Genomic DNA, 19,499 nt, shown 5'->3' with positions numbered 1-19,499 from the left:
AGATTATGCACAAGGATCTAGTATCCAAACATAACATACCTGCAACAGTATTTGAAAAAGCAGTATCATTTTTTCTTTTGCTTTTTCATTTGGAGTAACAAATGTTTGTGTGCCTTACAACCAAAAGTATGGCACCGTGCATGGGCATCGCAAAGTCGCTTGTCATTCCTTATGAATGATGATGCATATGTATCGTTAAGTTACAAAATAAATATGATGATGTCCCCACTTCCAACTAGATTGGTAACAAGACATGCGATATAAATTCTCGACGAGCTAAGCGGACAAGAGAAAACACACTACTTTCCATCCATTACTCTAAACATTGGTTACTAACTTTCCTATTTCATATATCCACTATTAAAGATTAGCGATTTTTTAACCATGCCAGGAAAAGGAAATGCAGTTCTAAAAGGAGATTGCAAGGGTAAATGCCACCCGTCAACCATTAATGATAGATTTGTGGAGACAAGGACACATCATTTCATGGTTAATGGAAAGCCGTTGTATTTTAATGGCTTTAACGCCTACTGGTTAATGTGTATGGCTTCTGATCCATCTACAAGGGTGAAGGTCACAGATGCATTTCAAGAATCTTCCAAGATAGGAATGAACCTGGTTAGGACTTGGGCTTTTAGTGATGGTGGCAACAAACCCCTGCAAACCTCTCCCGGTTTTTACAATGAGGACATGTTTAAGGTAACTTTATCTATTATTTTAGCCTCTATTTTTTATTCAACATGATCTGTAAACATTAAAAAGTAATATCTTATCAACCATACGACAAATCGACACGGACATATTGAAATAAAAGTTAGTAATAATCAAGATCACAAACACTTTAACACCTCTGTTTTATGTTACTTGTGATAACCATCCACACATTTTAATTCCAGGGATTGGATTTTGTGATATCAGAAGCGAAAAAGTATGGGATTCACTTGATTCTCAGCTTGGTTAATAACTGGGATGATTTTGGAGGTAAAAAACAATATGTTCAGTGGGCAAGGGATCATGGAGGACAATACTTGAATAGTGATGATGATTTCTTTACTAACGTTGTAGTTAAAGGATATTATAAGAATCATTTGAAGGTATATATATGTTTGGGAAACAATGTTTCCATTATATCACAAAAATTTTCTACAACAGCTGTATGTACATTTTGTCAAAAAATTTGAGCATGTTGCAAATACTGTTTTGCTACAGACCATTCTTACGAGACGCAACTCAATCACCGGGGTTGACTACAAGGATGATTCCACCATCTTTGCATGGGAGCTAATGAACGAACCCCGCTGCCAGTCTGATCTATCAGGGAAATTTCTACAGGTTCTTGTTTTCTCTGTTTTCTCACAGTTAAGTTGTTCCTATGAGAAAATGCCCGAATCAATTATCTAGAAAGAAGGAAATCTTTTACTTTCAAATGATAGGAGTACATAGAGGAAACTGGTTTTTTATTAAACTATATGGTGCATAACCTATAACCATCGGTATCTCTTCTTTGTGCAGGAATGGATAGTAGAAATGGCAGCTGAAATAAAGTCCATTGATAAGAACCATCTTCTCGAAATCGGACTTGAAGGGTTTTATGGGGAATCAATGCCTGAAAAGAAGCAAAACAATCCGGGCTATGAAGTAGGGACCGACTTCATTACAAACAACGGCGTCAACAATGTGGATTTTGCTACAATCCATCTGTATCCCGACCAATGGTATGATCGAGTCTATACCGACATATAAACTCCATCACAATGCTTTTGTTCGTATATATACTTTGCATGTCACGCTAGCCAACACCCGAACGTAGTTAGCATCCTAAAAATGTTTCAGGAAATGCATGTTTCTTATTTATAACTAAAACAATCTTTTATGTTATTTAATTTTATTGAATAACATATGTGGGTATTTCGATTTTTGACTTAGGGTTCCGGGAGCTAGCGATGAAGCTCGAGCTAAATTTGTTGAAAAATGGATTAATGCACATATTGAGGATTGTGATTCCATCTTGAGAAAACCTTTACTGATTGCAGAATTTGGCAAGTCCTCTTGGTCTTCAGGTTACACCGTAGAAGCAAGGGATGAGTACTTTGGTGGGATATTCAACACGGCCTATGAAAGTGCAAGAAACCAGGGGTCGTGTTCAGGTACAACTTTTTGGCAAGTCATGGCGGAAGGAATGGATAACTGGGGTGATGGGTACCAAGTTGTCTTGGACCAAAACCCCTCCACTGCTGCAATAATTGCCAAGCAGTCTCAAAGAATTTCATCACTAAACTCTTCAACCAACCTAGAGTTCTCTCCCGTTGCTGTTGAAAAATAATTATGTTGGGTTCCTGAACAAATAATTATCCCTTTCGAGATAAAATGATATTTCTCTCTGCTGCGTTACTTACCTTTAGAAAATGTGAAGTTTAAATAGTGAAATGAAAATAAAGATAGAGGTAGCAACCATTTTGCATGAAACAAAATAGTTGCAGCCTATTAGTAATGTTGTACCGCGGGTAACTTCAACTCAGTATTGTTGGACGAAGTGTGAAAATTGATGCATTTCCTTTTTATCAATAAATATGGTAATATATGTAAGGTATTTTTACGTGTTTTCTTAGCTTTTGTCTATCTTTTCTTAATGTTATAAATATTTTGTCTATCAAACACACAAGTCACGTCAACATATGTGAATCCTTTTATATGTATTCAAACCACTTTTTGATCGCAAATCATCGACGAGAGGAATATTAGTATTAGTTGATAAGGGATACAGATCATGATATATCATTAAATATCTAGATTTTTGACCTAAATTTTGTATTACACTTGTGCCTTTGGGGTGGTGATACTTAAATGAACAAATATTTTCCCGAGTTTTATACTAAAAAGTCTCATTATTTTGGATTTTTTTTTTGATAAATTCATAAATCTTTTTTTTTTGAACAAAAAATTCTCGTTATTTTGGGAAAATCATATAATCTATCTTTCCCAATTAAAAAAAACTTTTTCCTTAATTTGGGCAAAATGTTAAACAATCAGGTTTATTCTATTAAAAAAAAAAAGATTTAGGACTTTATCAAAAAAAATCTCAAAATAATTAGACTTTTCTGCATGAAATACATACTTATCCTATTAATATTGCTTGACAAAGGATATAAGTCACGATATACCAATGATTATTATGCCTTTAGATCTTGATTTTGAATTAAAATTATGTTTGTGGGAGTTGTGATACTTAAACAAACCATTACTTAACACCGACCGAAATGTGTGTGTGTATGTGTATGTGTGTGTCTGTGTGTGAGACACACACAGGGGGAATGTACAAAGCTATTGGATGACTTTTTCCAAGTGATTTAAACCAAAAAAAAAAAAACATCTTGTTAATATGCCACTAAACCTATTTCAATATAATTTGTAGAATAATAGTTCATGTTTTAAACAATATTACCTAAGTTTTAACAAACAAAAGAAGATCAATTCAAAACTATTTAAGTTATTTTTGACATCAAACTCCCAATAAAGAAGATAAATGATTAAGTTACGTATGTTGGTGAAGAAAATATAGTCTTAAGGAGTAATTAACACATATATTGGTGTCTTGGCGCAAATGTTATTTTTTGGTAATCTAAAATCCAATTTTTTTAAACAAATACATAAATCATTATTAATACACATATATTAGGGTCTTGGCAGAAATGTTACTTTTATTGTAATCTATAATATGAATATTTATGTCAGCAAACTCAGAATTATGATGATGATTTTTCATGAAACCTTTCCAATTATGAGGTTGTTATCTCAATATAATAAGTAAAATCATTGATTAATACAACTGGACTCGTAGAAGAACTAAACTGATTATTTCTCATTTGTCTACAAGATTATATAATAGGGAACTCAAATTAATTGGAGTTAAAAAATTCTTGCTTTATTTTTTATCGCAAGGTTATATCAGCAACTATAAACTTAAGGTTTAGTCGTACCTTTGAAATATCCTTTATCAATATTGGGAATAAATTTTGGTGCATTGTAAGCCTTAGGCCCTCAAGCGACTGTAAACTTTTTAGTCATACCTTTGAAATATACTTTATCAATATTGGGTAGACATTTTGGTGCAATGTTTATCTTAGGCATGCAGTCTTAAACCTAACAATTGTTTGTTTAATTTTATATTTATAATTTTCATAATTTTCTTTATAATTAACATTAATATCGATTAAATTAATTAATATAAGGTGAGGGTCATTTTTATAAACATCTAGCATTTATCACCAAAGATTTATAATATAGGTAATGTGTACAAGTGTAGTCTGAATAAACTTTAATTAACGAGTAATCATACACTACTTTGTATCGATGCACGAACACATAAAAAATGATAAGGGAGTGTTTCCTCACTAGTCTTCTAAAAGTATTGGTTTAAGATCTATCGAATTTCCTTCTAAGCCGGTACAGTGCCTATTATGATAGGTTTCGGAACCCCAGACATCTATCGGATGTTTTATTATAACAGAGAACACCTTGTACACAAGCAAAGCGAGTTATGTTTAGATTACAATACATCCACTTGCTATATGTCATTCTACTCAACCACTTGTTATTACATTAACTACATGAAAACAAAACATGACATCATCAATATAAATTCACATGCAAAAGTGATGTGTGCAACATACATAACATCTACTTTGATACAAATTCCATTTGGAGAATACACGTGATAAAAACTATCAACAGGAAAACATAAAATTTAATATATATTTGCTATATGACGCTAAAAAGTCAAATAAGAAAACCAAATGTCCCATGAATGGTGATGCGTAAACGTAAGAAAGTCACATCCTAGATTTCAACGTATGAAAAAAGGAACCCGAAAAAACAACAAAATGGTTTGGAGGAGTGGAGAAATAAATAAATAAATAACCAAAATGTACCTAGTTTTTCATGCACAAGCAACGACTTGTGCGTTTATTTTGGGCTTTTTGTTTTTTATTTTTCAAGCACATGTGGTCTCTAATTTATGGAGTAACAAAATATTATAGTATTTGAAAAGAATCTAGTACCATCTTCCAATCTCTAAATACAATTCGTTTGGTCAACATATTTTTTATGTTTGGAACTAGACTAAAAGCTAATCTTTTAATGGCAGATTATGCACAAGGATCTAGTATCCAAACATAACATACTTGCAACAGTATTTGAAAAAGCAGTATCATTTTTTCTTTTGCTTTTTCATTTGGAGTAACAAATGTTTGTGTGCCTTACAACCAAAAGTATGGCACCGTGCATGGGCATCGCAAAGTCGCTTGTCATTCCTTATGAATGATGATGCATATGTATCGTTAAGTTACAAAATAAATATGATGATGTCCCCACTTCCAACTAGATTGGTAACAAGACATGCGATATAAATTCTCGACGAGCTAAGCGGACAAGAGAAAACACACTACTTTCCATCCATTACTCTAAACATTGGTTACTAACTTTCCTATTTCATATATCCACTATTAAAGATTAGCGATTTTTTAACCATGCCAGGAAAAGGAAATGCAGTTCTAAAAGGAGATTGCAAGGGTAAATGCCACCCGTCAACCATTAATGATAGATTTGTGGAGACAAGGACACATCATTTCATGGTTAATGGAAAGCCGTTGTATTTTAATGGCTTTAACGCCTACTGGTTAATGTGTATGGCTTCTGATCCATCTACAAGGGTGAAGGTCACAGATGCATTTCAAGAATCTTCCAAGATAGGAATGAACCTGGTTAGGACTTGGGCTTTTAGTGATGGTGGCAACAAACCCCTGCAAACCTCTCCCGGTTTTTACAATGAGGACATGTTTAAGGTAACTTTATCTATTATTTTAGCCTCTATTTTTTATTCAACATGATCTGTAAACATTAAAAAGTAATATCTTATCAACCATACGACAAATCGACACGGACATATTGAAATAAAAGTTAGTAATAATCAAGATCAAAAACACTTTAACACCTCTGTTTTATGTTACTTGTGATAACCATCCACACATTTTAATTCCAGGGATTGGATTTTGTGATATCAGAAGCGAAAAAGTATGGGATTCACTTGATTCTCAGCTTGGTTAATAACTGGGATGATTTTGGAGGTAAAAAACAATATGTTCAGTGGGCAAGGGATCATGGAGGACAATACTTGAATAGTGATGATGATTTCTTTACTAACGTTGTAGTTAAAGGATATTATAAGAATCATTTGAAGGTATATATATGTTTGGGAAACAATGTTTCCATTATATCACAAAAATTTTCTACAACAGCTGTATGTACATTTTGTCAAAAAATTTGAGCATGTTGCAAATACTGTTTTGCTACAGACCATTCTTACGAGACGCAACTCAATCACCGGGGTTGACTACAAGGATGATTCCACCATCTTTGCATGGGAGCTAATGAACGAACCCCGCTGCCAGTCTGATCTATCAGGGAAATTTCTACAGGTTCTTGTTTTCTCTGTTTTCTCACAGTTAAGTTGTTCCTATGAGAAAATGCCCGAATCAATTATCTAGAAAGAAGGAAATCTTTTACTTTCAAATGATAGGAGTACATAGAGGAAACTGGTTTTTTATTAAACTATATGGTGCATAACCTATAACCATCGGTATCTCTTCTTTGTGCAGGAATGGATAGTAGAAATGGCAGCTGAAATAAAGTCCATTGATAAGAACCATCTTCTCGAAATCGGACTTGAAGGGTTTTATGGGGAATCAATGCCTGAAAAGAAGCAAAACAATCCGGGCTATGAAGTAGGGACCGACTTCATTACAAACAACGGCGTCAACAATGTGGATTTTGCTACAATCCATCTGTATCCCGACCAATGGTATGATCGAGTCTATACCGACATATAAACTCCATCACAATGCTTTTGTTCGTATATATACTTTGCATGTCACGCTAGCCAACACCCGAACGTAGTTAGCATCCTAAAAATGTTTCAGGAAATGCATGTTTCTTATTTATAACTAAAACAATCTTTTATGTTATTTAATTTTATTGAATAACATATGTGGGTATTTCGATTTTTGACTTAGGGTTCCGGGAGCTAGCGATGAAGCTCGAGCTAAATTTGTTGAAAAATGGATTAATGCACATATTGAGGATTGTGATTCCATCTTGAGAAAACCTTTACTGATTGCAGAATTTGGCAAGTCCTCTTGGTCTTCAGGTTACACCGTAGAAGCAAGGGATGAGTACTTTGGTGGGATATTCAACACGGCCTATGAAAGTGCAAGAAACCAGGGGTCGTGTTCAGGTACAACTTTTTGGCAAGTCATGGCGGAAGGAATGGATAACTGGGGTGATGGGTACCAAGTTGTCTTGGACCAAAACCCCTCCACTGCTGCAATAATTGCCAAGCAGTCTCAAAGAATTTCATCACTAAACTCTTCAACCAACCTAGAGTTCTCTCCCGTTGCTGTTGAAAAATAATTATGTTGGGTTCCTGAACAAATAATTATCCCTTTCGAGATAAAATGATATTTCTCTCTGCTGCGTTACTTACCTTTAGAAAATGTGAAGTTTAAATAGTGAAATGAAAATAAAGATAGAGGTAGCAACCATTTTGCATGAAACAAAATAGTTGCAGCCTATTAGTAATGTTGTACCGCGGGTAACTTCAACTCAGTATTGTTGGACGAAGTGTGAAAATTGATGCATTTCCTTTTTATCAATAAATATGGTAATATATGTAAGGTATTTTTACGTGTTTTCTTAGCTTTTGTCTATCTTTTCTTAATGTTATAAATATTTTGTCTATCAAACACACAAGTCACGTCAACATATGTGAATCCTTTTATATGTATTCAAACCACTTTTTGATCGCAAATCATCGACGAGAGGAATATTAGTATTAGTTGATAAGGGATACAGATCATGATATATCATTAAATATCTAGATTTTTGACCTAAATTTTGTATTACACTTGTGCCTTTGGGGTGGTGATACTTAAATGAACAAATATTTTCCCGAGTTTTATACTAAAAAGTCTCATTATTTTGGATTTTTTTTTTGATAAATTCATAAATCTTTTTTTTTTGAACAAAAAATTCTCGTTATTTTGGGAAAATCATATAATCTATCTTTCCCAATTAAAAAAAACTTTTTCCTTAATTTGGGCAAAATGTTAAACAATCAGGTTTATTCTATTAAAAAAAAAAGATTTAGGACTTTATCAAAAAAAATCTCAAAATAATTAGACTTTTCTGCATGAAATACATACTTATCCTATTAATATTGCTTGACAAAGGATATAAGTCACGATATACCAATGATTATTATGCCTTTAGATCTTGATTTTGAATTAAAATTATGTTTGTGGGAGTTGTGATACTTAAACAAACCATTACTTAACACCGACCGAAATGTGTGTGTGTATGTGTATGTGTGTGTCTGTGTGTGAGACACACACAGGGGGAATGTACAAAGCTATTGGATGACTTTTTCCAAGTGATTTAAACCAAAAAAAAAAACATCTTGTTAATATGCCACTAAACCTATTTCAATATAATTTGTAGAATAATAGTTCATGTTTTAAACAATATTACCTAAGTTTTAACAAACAAAAGAAGATCAATTCAAAACTATTTAAGTTATTTTTGACATCAAACTCCCAATAAAGAAGATAAATGATTAAGTTACGTATGTTGGTGAAGAAAATATAGTCTTAAGGAGTAATTAACACATATATTGGTGTCTTGGCGCAAATGTTATTTTTTGGTAATCTAAAATCCAATTTTTTTAAACAAATACATAAATCATTATTAATACACATATATTAGGGTCTTGGCAGAAATGTTACTTTTATTGTAATCTATAATATGAATATTTATGTCAGCAAACTCAGAATTATGATGATGATTTTTCATGAAACCTTTCCAATTATGAGGTTGTTATCTCAATATAATAAGTAAAATCATTGATTAATACAACTGGACTCGTAGAAGAACTAAACTGATTATTTCTCATTTGTCTACAAGATTATATAATAGGGAACTCAAATTAATTGGAGTTAAAAAATTCTTGCTTTATTTTTTATCGCAAGGTTATATCAGCAACTATAAACTTAAGGTTTAGTCGTACCTTTGAAATATCCTTTATCAATATTGGGAATAAATTTTGGTGCATTGTAAGCCTTAGGCCCTCAAGCGACTGTAAACTTTTTAGTCATACCTTTGAAATATACTTTATCAATATTGGGTAGACATTTTGGTGCAATGTTTATCTTAGGCATGCAGTCTTAAACCTAACAATTGTTTGTTTAATTTTATATTTATAATTTTCATAATTTTCTTTATAATTAACATTAATATCGATTAAATTAATTAATATAAGGTGAGGGTCATTTTTATAAACATCTAGCATTTATCACCAAAGATTTATAATATAGGTAATGTGTACAAGTGTAGTCTGAATAAACTTTAATTAACGAGTAATCATACACTACTTTGTATCGATGCACGAACACATAAAAAATGATAAGGGAGTGTTTCCTCACTAGTCTTCTAAAAGTATTGGTTTAAGATCTATCGAATTTCCTTCTAAGCCGGTACAGTGCCTATTATGATAGGTTTCGGAACCCCAGACATCTATCGGATGTTTTATTATAACAGAGAACACCTTGTACACAAGCAAAGCGAGTTATGTTTAGATTACAATACATCCACTTGCTATATGTCATTCTACTCAACCACTTGTTATTACATTAACTACATGAAAACAAAACATGACATCATCAATATAAATTCACATGCAAAATTGATGTGTGCAACATACATAACATCTACTTTGATACAAATTCCATTTGGAGAATACACGTGATAAAAACTATCAACAGGAAAACATAAAATTTAATATATATTTGCTATATGACGCTAAAAAGTCAAATAAGAAAACCAAATGTCCCATGAATGGTGATGCGTAAACGTAAGAAAGTCACATCCTAGATTTCAACGTATGAAAAAAGGAACCCGAAAAAACAACAAAATGGTTTGGAGGAGTGGAGAAATAAATAAATAAATAACCAAAATGTACCTAGTTTTTCATGCACAAGCAACGACTTGTGCGTTTATTTTGGGCTTTTTGTTTTTTATTTTTATATATTTATTTTTCAAGCACATGTGGTCTCTAATTTATGGAGTAACAAAATATTATAGTATTTGAAAAGAATCTAGTACCATCTTCCAATCTCTAAATACAATTCGTTTGGTCAACATATTTTTTATGTTTGGAACTAGACTAAAAGCTAATCTTTTAATGGCAGATTATGCACAAGGATCTAGTATCCAAACATAACATACCTGCAACAGTATTTGAAAAAGCAGTATCATTTTTTCTTTTGCTTTTTCATTTGGAGTAACAAATGTTTGTGTGCCTTACAACCAAAAGTATGGCACCGTGCATGGGCATCGCAAAGTCGCTTGTCATTCCTTATGAATGATGATGCATATGTATCGTTAAGTTACAAAATAAATATGATGATGTCCCCACTTCCAACTAGATTGGTAACAAGACATGCGATATAAATTCTCGACGAGCTAAGCGGACAAGAGAAAACACACTACTTTCCATCCATTACTCTAAACATTGGTTACTAACTTTCCTATTTCATATATCCACTATTAAAGATTAGCGATTTTTTAACCATGCCAGGAAAAGGAAATGCAGTTCTAAAAGGAGATTGCAAGGGTAAATGCCACCCGTCAACCATTAATGATAGATTTGTGGAGACAAGGACACATCATTTCATGGTTAATGGAAAGCCGTTGTATTTTAATGGCTTTAACGCCTACTGGTTAATGTGTATGGCTTCTGATCCATCTACAAGGGTGAAGGTCACAGATGCATTTCAAGAATCTTCCAAGATAGGAATGAACCTGGTTAGGACTTGGGCTTTTAGTGATGGTGGCAACAAACCCCTGCAAACCTCTCCCGGTTTTTACAATGAGGACATGTTTAAGGTAACTTTATCTATTATTTTAGCCTCTATTTTTTATTCAACATGATCTGTAAACATTAAAAAGTAATATCTTATCAACCATACGACAAATCGACACGGACATATTGAAATAAAAGTTAGTAATAATCAAGATCACAAACACTTTAACACCTCTGTTTTATGTTACTTGTGATAACCATCCACACATTTTAATTCCAGGGATTGGATTTTGTGATATCAGAAGCGAAAAAGTATGGGATTCACTTGATTCTCAGCTTGGTTAATAACTGGGATGATTTTGGAGGTAAAAAACAATATGTTCAGTGGGCAAGGGATCATGGAGGACAATACTTGAATAGTGATGATGATTTCTTTACTAACGTTGTAGTTAAAGGATATTATAAGAATCATTTGAAGGTATATATATGTTTGGGAAACAATGTTTCCATTATATCACAAAAATTTTCTACAACAGCTGTATGTACATTTTGTCAAAAAATTTGAGCATGTTGCAAATACTGTTTTGCTACAGACCATTCTTACGAGACGCAACTCAATCACCGGGGTTGACTACAAGGATGATTCCACCATCTTTGCATGGGAGCTAATGAACGAACCCCGCTGCCAGTCTGATCTATCAGGGAAATTTCTACAGGTTCTTGTTTTCTCTGTTTTCTCACAGTTAAGTTGTTCCTATGAGAAAATGCCCGAATCAATTATCTAGAAAGAAGGAAATCTTTTACTTTCAAATGATAGGAGTACATAGAGGAAACTGGTTTTTTATTAAACTATATGGTGCATAACCTATAACCATCGGTATCTCTTCTTTGTGCAGGAATGGATAGTAGAAATGGCAGCTGAAATAAAGTCCATTGATAAGAACCATCTTCTCGAAATCGGACTTGAAGGGTTTTATGGGGAATCAATGCCTGAAAAGAAGCAAAACAATCCGGGCTATGAAGTAGGGACCGACTTCATTACAAACAACGGCGTCAACAATGTGGATTTTGCTACAATCCATCTGTATCCCGACCAATGGTATGATCGAGTCTATACCGACATATAAACTCCATCACAATGCTTTTGTTCGTATATATACTTTGCATGTCACGCTAGCCAACACCCGAACGTAGTTAGCATCCTAAAAATGTTTCAGGAAATGCATGTTTCTTATTTATAACTAAAACAATCTTTTATGTTATTTAATTTTATTGAATAACATATGTGGGTATTTCGATTTTTGACTTAGGGTTCCGGGAGCTAGCGATGAAGCTCGAGCTAAATTTGTTGAAAAATGGATTAATGCACATATTGAGGATTGTGATTCCATCTTGAGAAAACCTTTACTGATTGCAGAATTTGGCAAGTCCTCTTGGTCTTCAGGTTACACCGTAGAAGCAAGGGATGAGTACTTTGGTGGGATATTCAACACGGCCTATGAAAGTGCAAGAAACCAGGGGTCGTGTTCAGGTACAACTTTTTGGCAAGTCATGGCGGAAGGAATGGATAACTGGGGTGATGGGTACCAAGTTGTCTTGGACCAAAACCCCTCCACTGCTGCAATAATTGCCAAGCAGTCTCAAAGAATTTCATCACTAAACTCTTCAACCAACCTAGAGTTCTCTCCCGTTGCTGTTGAAAAATAATTATGTTGGGTTCCTGAACAAATAATTATCCCTTTCGAGATAAAATGATATTTCTCTCTGCTGCGTTACTTACCTTTAGAAAATGTGAAGTTTAAATAGTGAAATGAAAATAAAGATAGAGGTAGCAACCATTTTGCATGAAACAAAATAGTTGCAGCCTATTAGTAATGTTGTACCGCGGGTAACTTCAACTCAGTATTGTTGGACGAAGTGTGAAAATTGATGCATTTCCTTTTTATCAATAAATATGGTAATATATGTAAGGTATTTTTACGTGTTTTCTTAGCTTTTGTCTATCTTTTCTTAATGTTATAAATATTTTGTCTATCAAACACACAAGTCACGTCAACATATGTGAATCCTTTTATATGTATTCAAACCACTTTTTGATCGCAAATCATCGACGAGAGGAATATTAGTATTAGTTGATAAGGGATACAGATCATGATATATCATTAAATATCTAGATTTTTGACCTAAATTTTGTATTACACTTGTGCCTTTGGGGTGGTGATACTTAAATGAACAAATATTTTCCCGAGTTTTATACTAAAAAGTCTCATTATTTTGGATTTTTTTTTGATAAATTCATAAATCTTTTTTTTTTGAACAAAAAATTCTCGTTATTTTGGGAAAATCATATAATCTATCTTTCCCAATTAAAAAAAACTTTTTCCTTAATTTGGGCAAAATGTTAAACAATCAGGTTTATTCTATTAAAAAAAAAAAGATTTAGGACTTTATCAAAAAAAATCTCAAAATAATTAGACTTTTCTGCATGAAATACATACTTATCCTATTAATATTGCTTGACAAAGGATATAAGTCACGATATACCAATGATTATTATGCCTTTAGATCTTGATTTTGAATTAAAATTATGTTTGTGGGAGTTGTGATACTTAAACAAACCATTACTTAACACCGACCGAAATGTGTGTGTGTATGTGTATGTGTGTGTCTGTGTGTGAGACACACACAGGGGGAATGTACAAAGCTATTGGATGACTTTTTCCAAGTGATTTAAACCAAAAAAAAACATCTTGTTAATATGCCACTAAACCTATTTCAATATAATTTGTAGAATAATAGTTCATGTTTTAAACAATATTACCTAAGTTTTAACAAACAAAAGAAGATCAATTCAAAACTATTTAAGTTATTTTTGACATCAAACTCCCAATAAAGAAGATAAATGATTAAGTTACGTATGTTGGTGAAGAAAATATAGTCTTAAGGAGTAATTAACACATATATTGGTGTCTTGGCGCAAATGTTATTTTTTGGTAATCTAAAATCCAATTTTTTTAAACAAATACATAAATCATTATTAATACACATATATTAGGGTCTTGGCAGAAATGTTACTTTTATTGTAATCTATAATATGAATATTTATGTCAGCAAACTCAGAATTATGATGATGATTTTTCATGAAACCTTTCCAATTATGAGGTTGTTATCTCAATATAATAAGTAAAATCATTGATTAATACAACTGGACTCGTAGAAGAACTAAACTGATTATTTCTCATTTGTCTACAAGATTATATAATAGGGAACTCAAATTAATTGGAGTTAAAAAATTCTTGCTTTATTTTTTATCGCAAGGTTATATCAGCAACTATAAACTTAAGGTTTAGTCGTACCTTTGAAATATCCTTTATCAATATTGGGAATAAATTTTGGTGCATTGTAAGCCTTAGGCCCTCAAGCGACTGTAAACTTTTTAGTCATACCTTTGAAATATACTTTATCAATATTGGGTAGACATTTTGGTGCAATGTTTATCTTAGGCATGCAGTCTTAAACCTAACAATTGTTTGTTTAATTTTATATTTATAATTTTCATAATTTTCTTTATAATTAACATTAATATCGATTAAATTAATTAATATAAGGTGAGGGTCATTTTTATAAACATCTAGCATTTATCACCAAAGATTTATAATATAGGTAATGTGTACAAGAGTAGTCTGAATAAACTTTAATTAACGAGTAATCATACACTACTTTGTATCGATGCACGAACACATAAAAAATGATAAGGGAGTGTTTCCTCACTAGTCTTCTAAAAGTATTGGTTTAAGATCTATCGAATTTCCTTCTAAGCCGGTACAGTGCCTATTATGATAGGTTTCGGAACCCCAGACATCTATCGGATGTTTTATTATAACAGAGAACACCTTGTACACAAGCAAAGCGAGTTATGTTTAGATTACAATACATCCACTTGCTATATGTCATTCTACTCAACCACTTGTTATTACATTAACTACATGAAAACAAAACATGACATCATCAATATAAATTCACATGCAAAAGTGATGTGTGCAACATACATAACATCTACTTTGATACAAATTCCATTTGGAGAATACACGTGATAAAAACTATCAACAGGAAAACATAAAATTTAATATATATTTGCTATATGACGCTAAAAAGTCAAATAAGAAAACCAAATGTCCCATGAATGGTGATGCGTAAACGTAAGAAAGTCACATCCTAGATTTCAACGTATGAAAAAAGGAACCCGAAAAAACAACAAAATGGTTTGGAGGAGTGGAGAAATAAATAAATAAATAACCAAAATGTACCTAGTTTTTCATGCACAAGCAACGACTTGTGCGTTTATTTTGGGCTTTTTGTTTTTTATTTTTATATATTTATTTTTCAAGCACATGTGGTCTCTAATTTATGGAGTAACAAAATATTATAGTATTTGAAAAGAATCTAGTACCATCTTCCAATCTCTAAATACAATTCGTTTGGTCAACATATTTTTTATGTTTGGAACTAGACTAAAAGCTAATCTTTTAATGGCAGATTATGCACAAGGATCTAGTATCCAAACATAACATACCTGCAACAGTATTTGAAAAAGCAGTATCATTTTTTCTTTTGCTTTTTCATTTGGAGTAACAAATGTTTGTGTGCCTTACAACCAAAAGTATGGCACCGTGCATGGGCATCGCAAAGTCGCTTGTCATTCCTTATGAATGATGATGCATATGTATCGTTAAGTTACAAAATAAATATGATGATGTCCCCACTTCCAACTAGATTGGTAACAAGACATGCGATATAAATTCTCGACGAGCTAAGCGGACAAGAGAAAACACACTACTTTCCATCCATTACTCTAAACATTGGTTACTAACTTTCCTATTTCATATATCCACTATTAAAGATTAGCGATTTTTTAACCATGCCAGGAAAAGGAAATGCAGTTCTAAAAGGAGATTGCAAGGGTAAATGCCACCCGTCAACCATTAATGATAGATTTGTGGAGACAAGGACACATCATTTCATGGTTAATGGAAAGCCGTTGTATTTTAATGGCTTTAACGCCTACTGGTTAATGTGTATGGCTTCTGATCCATCTACAAGGGTGAAGGTCACAGATGCATTTCAAGAATCTTCCAAGATAGGAATGAACCTGGTTAGGACTTGGGCTTTTAGTGATGGTGGCAACAAACCCCTGCAAACCTCTCCCGGTTTTTACAATGAGGACATGTTTAAGGTAACTTTATCTATTATTTTAGCCTCTATTTTTTATTCAACATGATCTGTAAACATTAAAAAGTAATATCTTATCAACCATACGACAAATCGACACGGACATATTGAAATAAAAGTTAGTAATAATCAAGATCACAAACACTTTAACACCTCTGTTTTATGTTACTTGTGATAACCATCCACACATTTTAATTCCAGGGATTGGATTTTGTGATATCAGAAGCGAAAAAGTATGGGATTCACTTGATTCTCAGCTTGGTTAATAACTGGGATGATTTTGGAGGTAAAAAACAATATGTTCAGTGGGCAAGGGATCATGGAGGACAATACTTGAATAGTGATGATGATTTCTTTACTAACGTTGTAGTTAAAGGATATTATAAGAATCATTTGAAGGTATATATATGTTTGGGAAACAATGTTTCCATTATATCACAAAAATTTTCTACAACAGCTGTATGTACATTTTGTCAAAAAATTTGAGCATGTTGCAAATACTGTTTTGCTACAGACCATTCTTACGAGACGCAACTCAATCACCGGGGTTGACTACAAGGATGATTCCACCATCTTTGCATGGGAGCTAATGAACGAACCCCGCTGCCAGTCTGATCTATCAGGGAAATTTCTACAGGTTCTTGTTTTCTCTGTTTTCTCACAGTTAAGTTGTTCCTATGAGAAAATGCCCGAATCAATTATCTAGAAAGAAGGAAATCTTTTACTTTCAAATGATAGGAGTACATAGAGGAAACTGGTTTTTTATTAAACTATATGGTGCATAACCTATAACCATCGGTATCTCTTCTTTGTGCAGGAATGGATAGTAGAAATGGCAGCTGAAATAAAGTCCATTGATAAGAACCATCTTCTCGAAATCGGACTTGAAGGGTTTTATGGGGAATCAATGCCTGAAAAGAAGCAAAACAATCCGGGCTATGAAGTAGGGACCGACTTCATTACAAACAACGGCGTCAACAATGTGGATTTTGCTACAATCCATCTGTATCCCGACCAATGGTATGATCGAGTCTATACCGACATATAAACTCCATCACAATGCTTTTGTTCGTATATATACTTTGCATGTCACGCTAGCCAACACCCGAACGTAGTTAGCATCCTAAAAATGTTTCAGGAAATGCATGTTTCTTATTTATAACTAAAACAATCTTTTATGTTATTTAATTTTATTGAATAACATATGTGGGTATTTCGATTTTTGACTTAGGGTTCCGGGAGCTAGCGATGAAGCTCGAGCTAAATTTGTTGAAAAATGGATTAATGCACATATTGAGGATTGTGATTCCATCTTGAGAAAACCTTTACTGATTGCAGAATTTGGCAAGTCCTCTTGGTCTTCAGGTTACACCGTAGAAGCAAGGGATGAGTACTTTGGTGGGATATTCAACACGGCCTATGAAAGTGCAAGAAACCAGGGGTCGTGTTCAGGTACAACTTTTTGGCAAGTCATGGCGGAAGGAATGGATAACTGGGGTGATGGGTACCAAGTTGTCTTGGACCAAAACCCCTCCACTGCTGCAATAATTGCCAAGCAGTCTCAAAGAATTTCATCACTAAACTCTTCAACCAACCTAGAGTTCTCTCCCGTTGCTGTTGAAAAATAATTATGTTGGGTTCCTGAACAAATAATTATCCCTTTCGAGATAAAATGATATTTCTCTCTGCTGCGTTACTTACCTTTAGAAAATGTGAAGTTTAAATAGTGAAATGAAAATAAAGATAGAGGTAGCAACCATTTTGCATGAAACAAAATAGTTGCAGCCTATTAGTAATGTTGTACCGCGGGTAACTTCAACTCAGTATTGTTGGACGAAGTGTGAAAATTGATGCATTTCCTTTTTATCAATAAATATGGTAATATATGTAAGGTATTTTTACGTGTTTTCTTAGCTTTTGTCTATCTTTTCTTAATGTTATAAATATTTTGTCTATCAAACACACAAGTCACGTCAACATATGTGAATCCTTTTATATGTATTCAAACCACTTTTTGATCGCAAATCATCGACGAGAGGAATATTAGTATTAGTTGATAAGGGATACAGATCATGATATATCATTAAATATCTAGATTTTTGACCTAAATTTTGTATTACACTTGTGCCTTTGGGGTGGTGAGACTTAAATGAACAAATATTTTCCCGAGTTTTATACTAAAAAGTCTCATTATTTTGGATTTTTTTTTTGATAAATTCATAAATCTTTTTTTTTTGAACAAAAAATTCTCGTTATTTTGGGAAAATCATATAATCTATCTTTCCCAATTAAAAAAAACTTTTTCCTTAATTTGGGCAAAATGTTAAACAATCAGGTTTATTCTATTAAAAAAAAAAAGATTTAGGACTTTATCAAAAAAAATCTCAAAATAATTAGACTTTTCTGCATGAAATACATACTTATCCTATTAATATTGCTTGACAAAGGATATAAGTCACGATATACCAATGATTATTATGCCTTTAGATCTTGATTTTGAATTAAAATTATGTTTGTGGGAGTTGTGATACTTAAACAAACCATTACTTAACACCGACCGAAATGTGTGTGTGTATGTGTATGTGTGTGTCTGTGTGTGAGACACACACAGGGGGAATGTACAAAGCTATTGGATGACTTTTTCCAAGTGATTTAAACCAAAAAAAAAAAAAACATCTTGTTAATATGCCACTAAACCTATTTCAATATAATTTGTAGAATAATAGTTCATGTTTTAAACAATATTACCTAAGTTTTAACAAACAAAAGAAGATCAATTCAAAACTATTTAAGTTATTTTTGACATCAAACTCCCAATAAAGAAGATAAATGATTAAGTTACGTATGTTGGTGAAGAAAATATAGTCTTAAGGAGTAATTAACACATATATTGGTGTCTTGGCGCAAATGTTATTTTTTGGTAATCTAAAATCCAATTTTTTTAAACAAATACATAAATCATTATTAATACACATATATTAGGGTCTTGGCAGAAATGTTACTTTTATTGTAATCTATAATATGAATATTTATGTCAGCAAACTCAGAATTATGATGATGATTTTTCATGAAACCTTTCCAATTATGAGGTTGTTATCTCAATATAATAAGTAAAATCATTGATTAATACAACTGGACTCGTAGAAGAACTAAACTGATTATTTCTCATTTGTCTACAAGATTATATAATAGGGAACTCAAATTAATTGGAGTTAAAAAATTCTTGCTTTATTTTTTATCGCAAGGTTATATCAGCAACTATAAACTTAAGGTTTAGTCGTACCTTTGAAATATCCTTTATCAATATTGGGAATAAATTTTGGTGCATTGTAAGCCTTAGGCCCTCAAGCGACTGTAAACT

At 32.7% G+C, this 19,499-nt stretch overlaps 4 protein-coding genes across 4 annotated transcripts; all 4 read left to right on the top strand.

Annotated features, from left to right (window-relative positions):
* Positions 1 to 256: 256 nt before the first annotated feature.
* Positions 257 to 2,323, top strand: LOC145050846 (mannan endo-1,4-beta-mannosidase 4-like). Its single transcript, XM_078999040.1, has 5 exons — positions 257 to 699; positions 897 to 1,094; positions 1,210 to 1,332; positions 1,513 to 1,715; positions 1,927 to 2,323. Exons 1-5 carry the CDS (start codon positions 385 to 387, stop codon positions 2,321 to 2,323), a joined length of 1,236 nt encoding a protein of 411 aa, XP_078855166.1. The 5' UTR covers positions 257 to 384.
* Positions 2,324 to 5,397: 3,074 nt separating this feature from the next.
* On the top strand, positions 5,398 to 7,464 carry LOC145050845 (mannan endo-1,4-beta-mannosidase 4-like). Its single transcript, XM_078999039.1, has 5 exons — positions 5,398 to 5,840; positions 6,038 to 6,235; positions 6,351 to 6,473; positions 6,654 to 6,856; positions 7,068 to 7,464. Exons 1-5 carry the CDS (start codon positions 5,526 to 5,528, stop codon positions 7,462 to 7,464), a joined length of 1,236 nt encoding a protein of 411 aa, XP_078855165.1. The 5' UTR covers positions 5,398 to 5,525.
* A 3,085-nt stretch (positions 7,465 to 10,549) lies between these two features.
* Positions 10,550 to 12,616, top strand: LOC145050844 (mannan endo-1,4-beta-mannosidase 4-like). Its single transcript, XM_078999038.1, has 5 exons — positions 10,550 to 10,992; positions 11,190 to 11,387; positions 11,503 to 11,625; positions 11,806 to 12,008; positions 12,220 to 12,616. Exons 1-5 carry the CDS (start codon positions 10,678 to 10,680, stop codon positions 12,614 to 12,616), a joined length of 1,236 nt encoding a protein of 411 aa, XP_078855164.1. The 5' UTR covers positions 10,550 to 10,677.
* Positions 12,617 to 15,699: 3,083 nt separating this feature from the next.
* On the top strand, positions 15,700 to 17,766 carry LOC145050843 (mannan endo-1,4-beta-mannosidase 4-like). The gene is made up of 5 exons (XM_078999037.1): positions 15,700 to 16,142; positions 16,340 to 16,537; positions 16,653 to 16,775; positions 16,956 to 17,158; positions 17,370 to 17,766. Exons 1-5 carry the CDS (start codon positions 15,828 to 15,830, stop codon positions 17,764 to 17,766), a joined length of 1,236 nt encoding a protein of 411 aa, XP_078855163.1. The 5' UTR covers positions 15,700 to 15,827.
* Positions 17,767 to 19,499: the final 1,733 nt, after the last annotated feature.

Source organism: Lactuca serriola, chromosome 5, assembly GCF_051521515.1.
Source record: "Lactuca serriola cultivar US96UC23 chromosome 5, Lser_US96UC23_V15, whole genome shotgun sequence".
NCBI lineage: Eukaryota > Viridiplantae > Streptophyta > Magnoliopsida > Asterales > Asteraceae > Lactuca > Lactuca serriola.
This window is presented reverse-complemented; position numbering and strand designations above follow the sequence as displayed.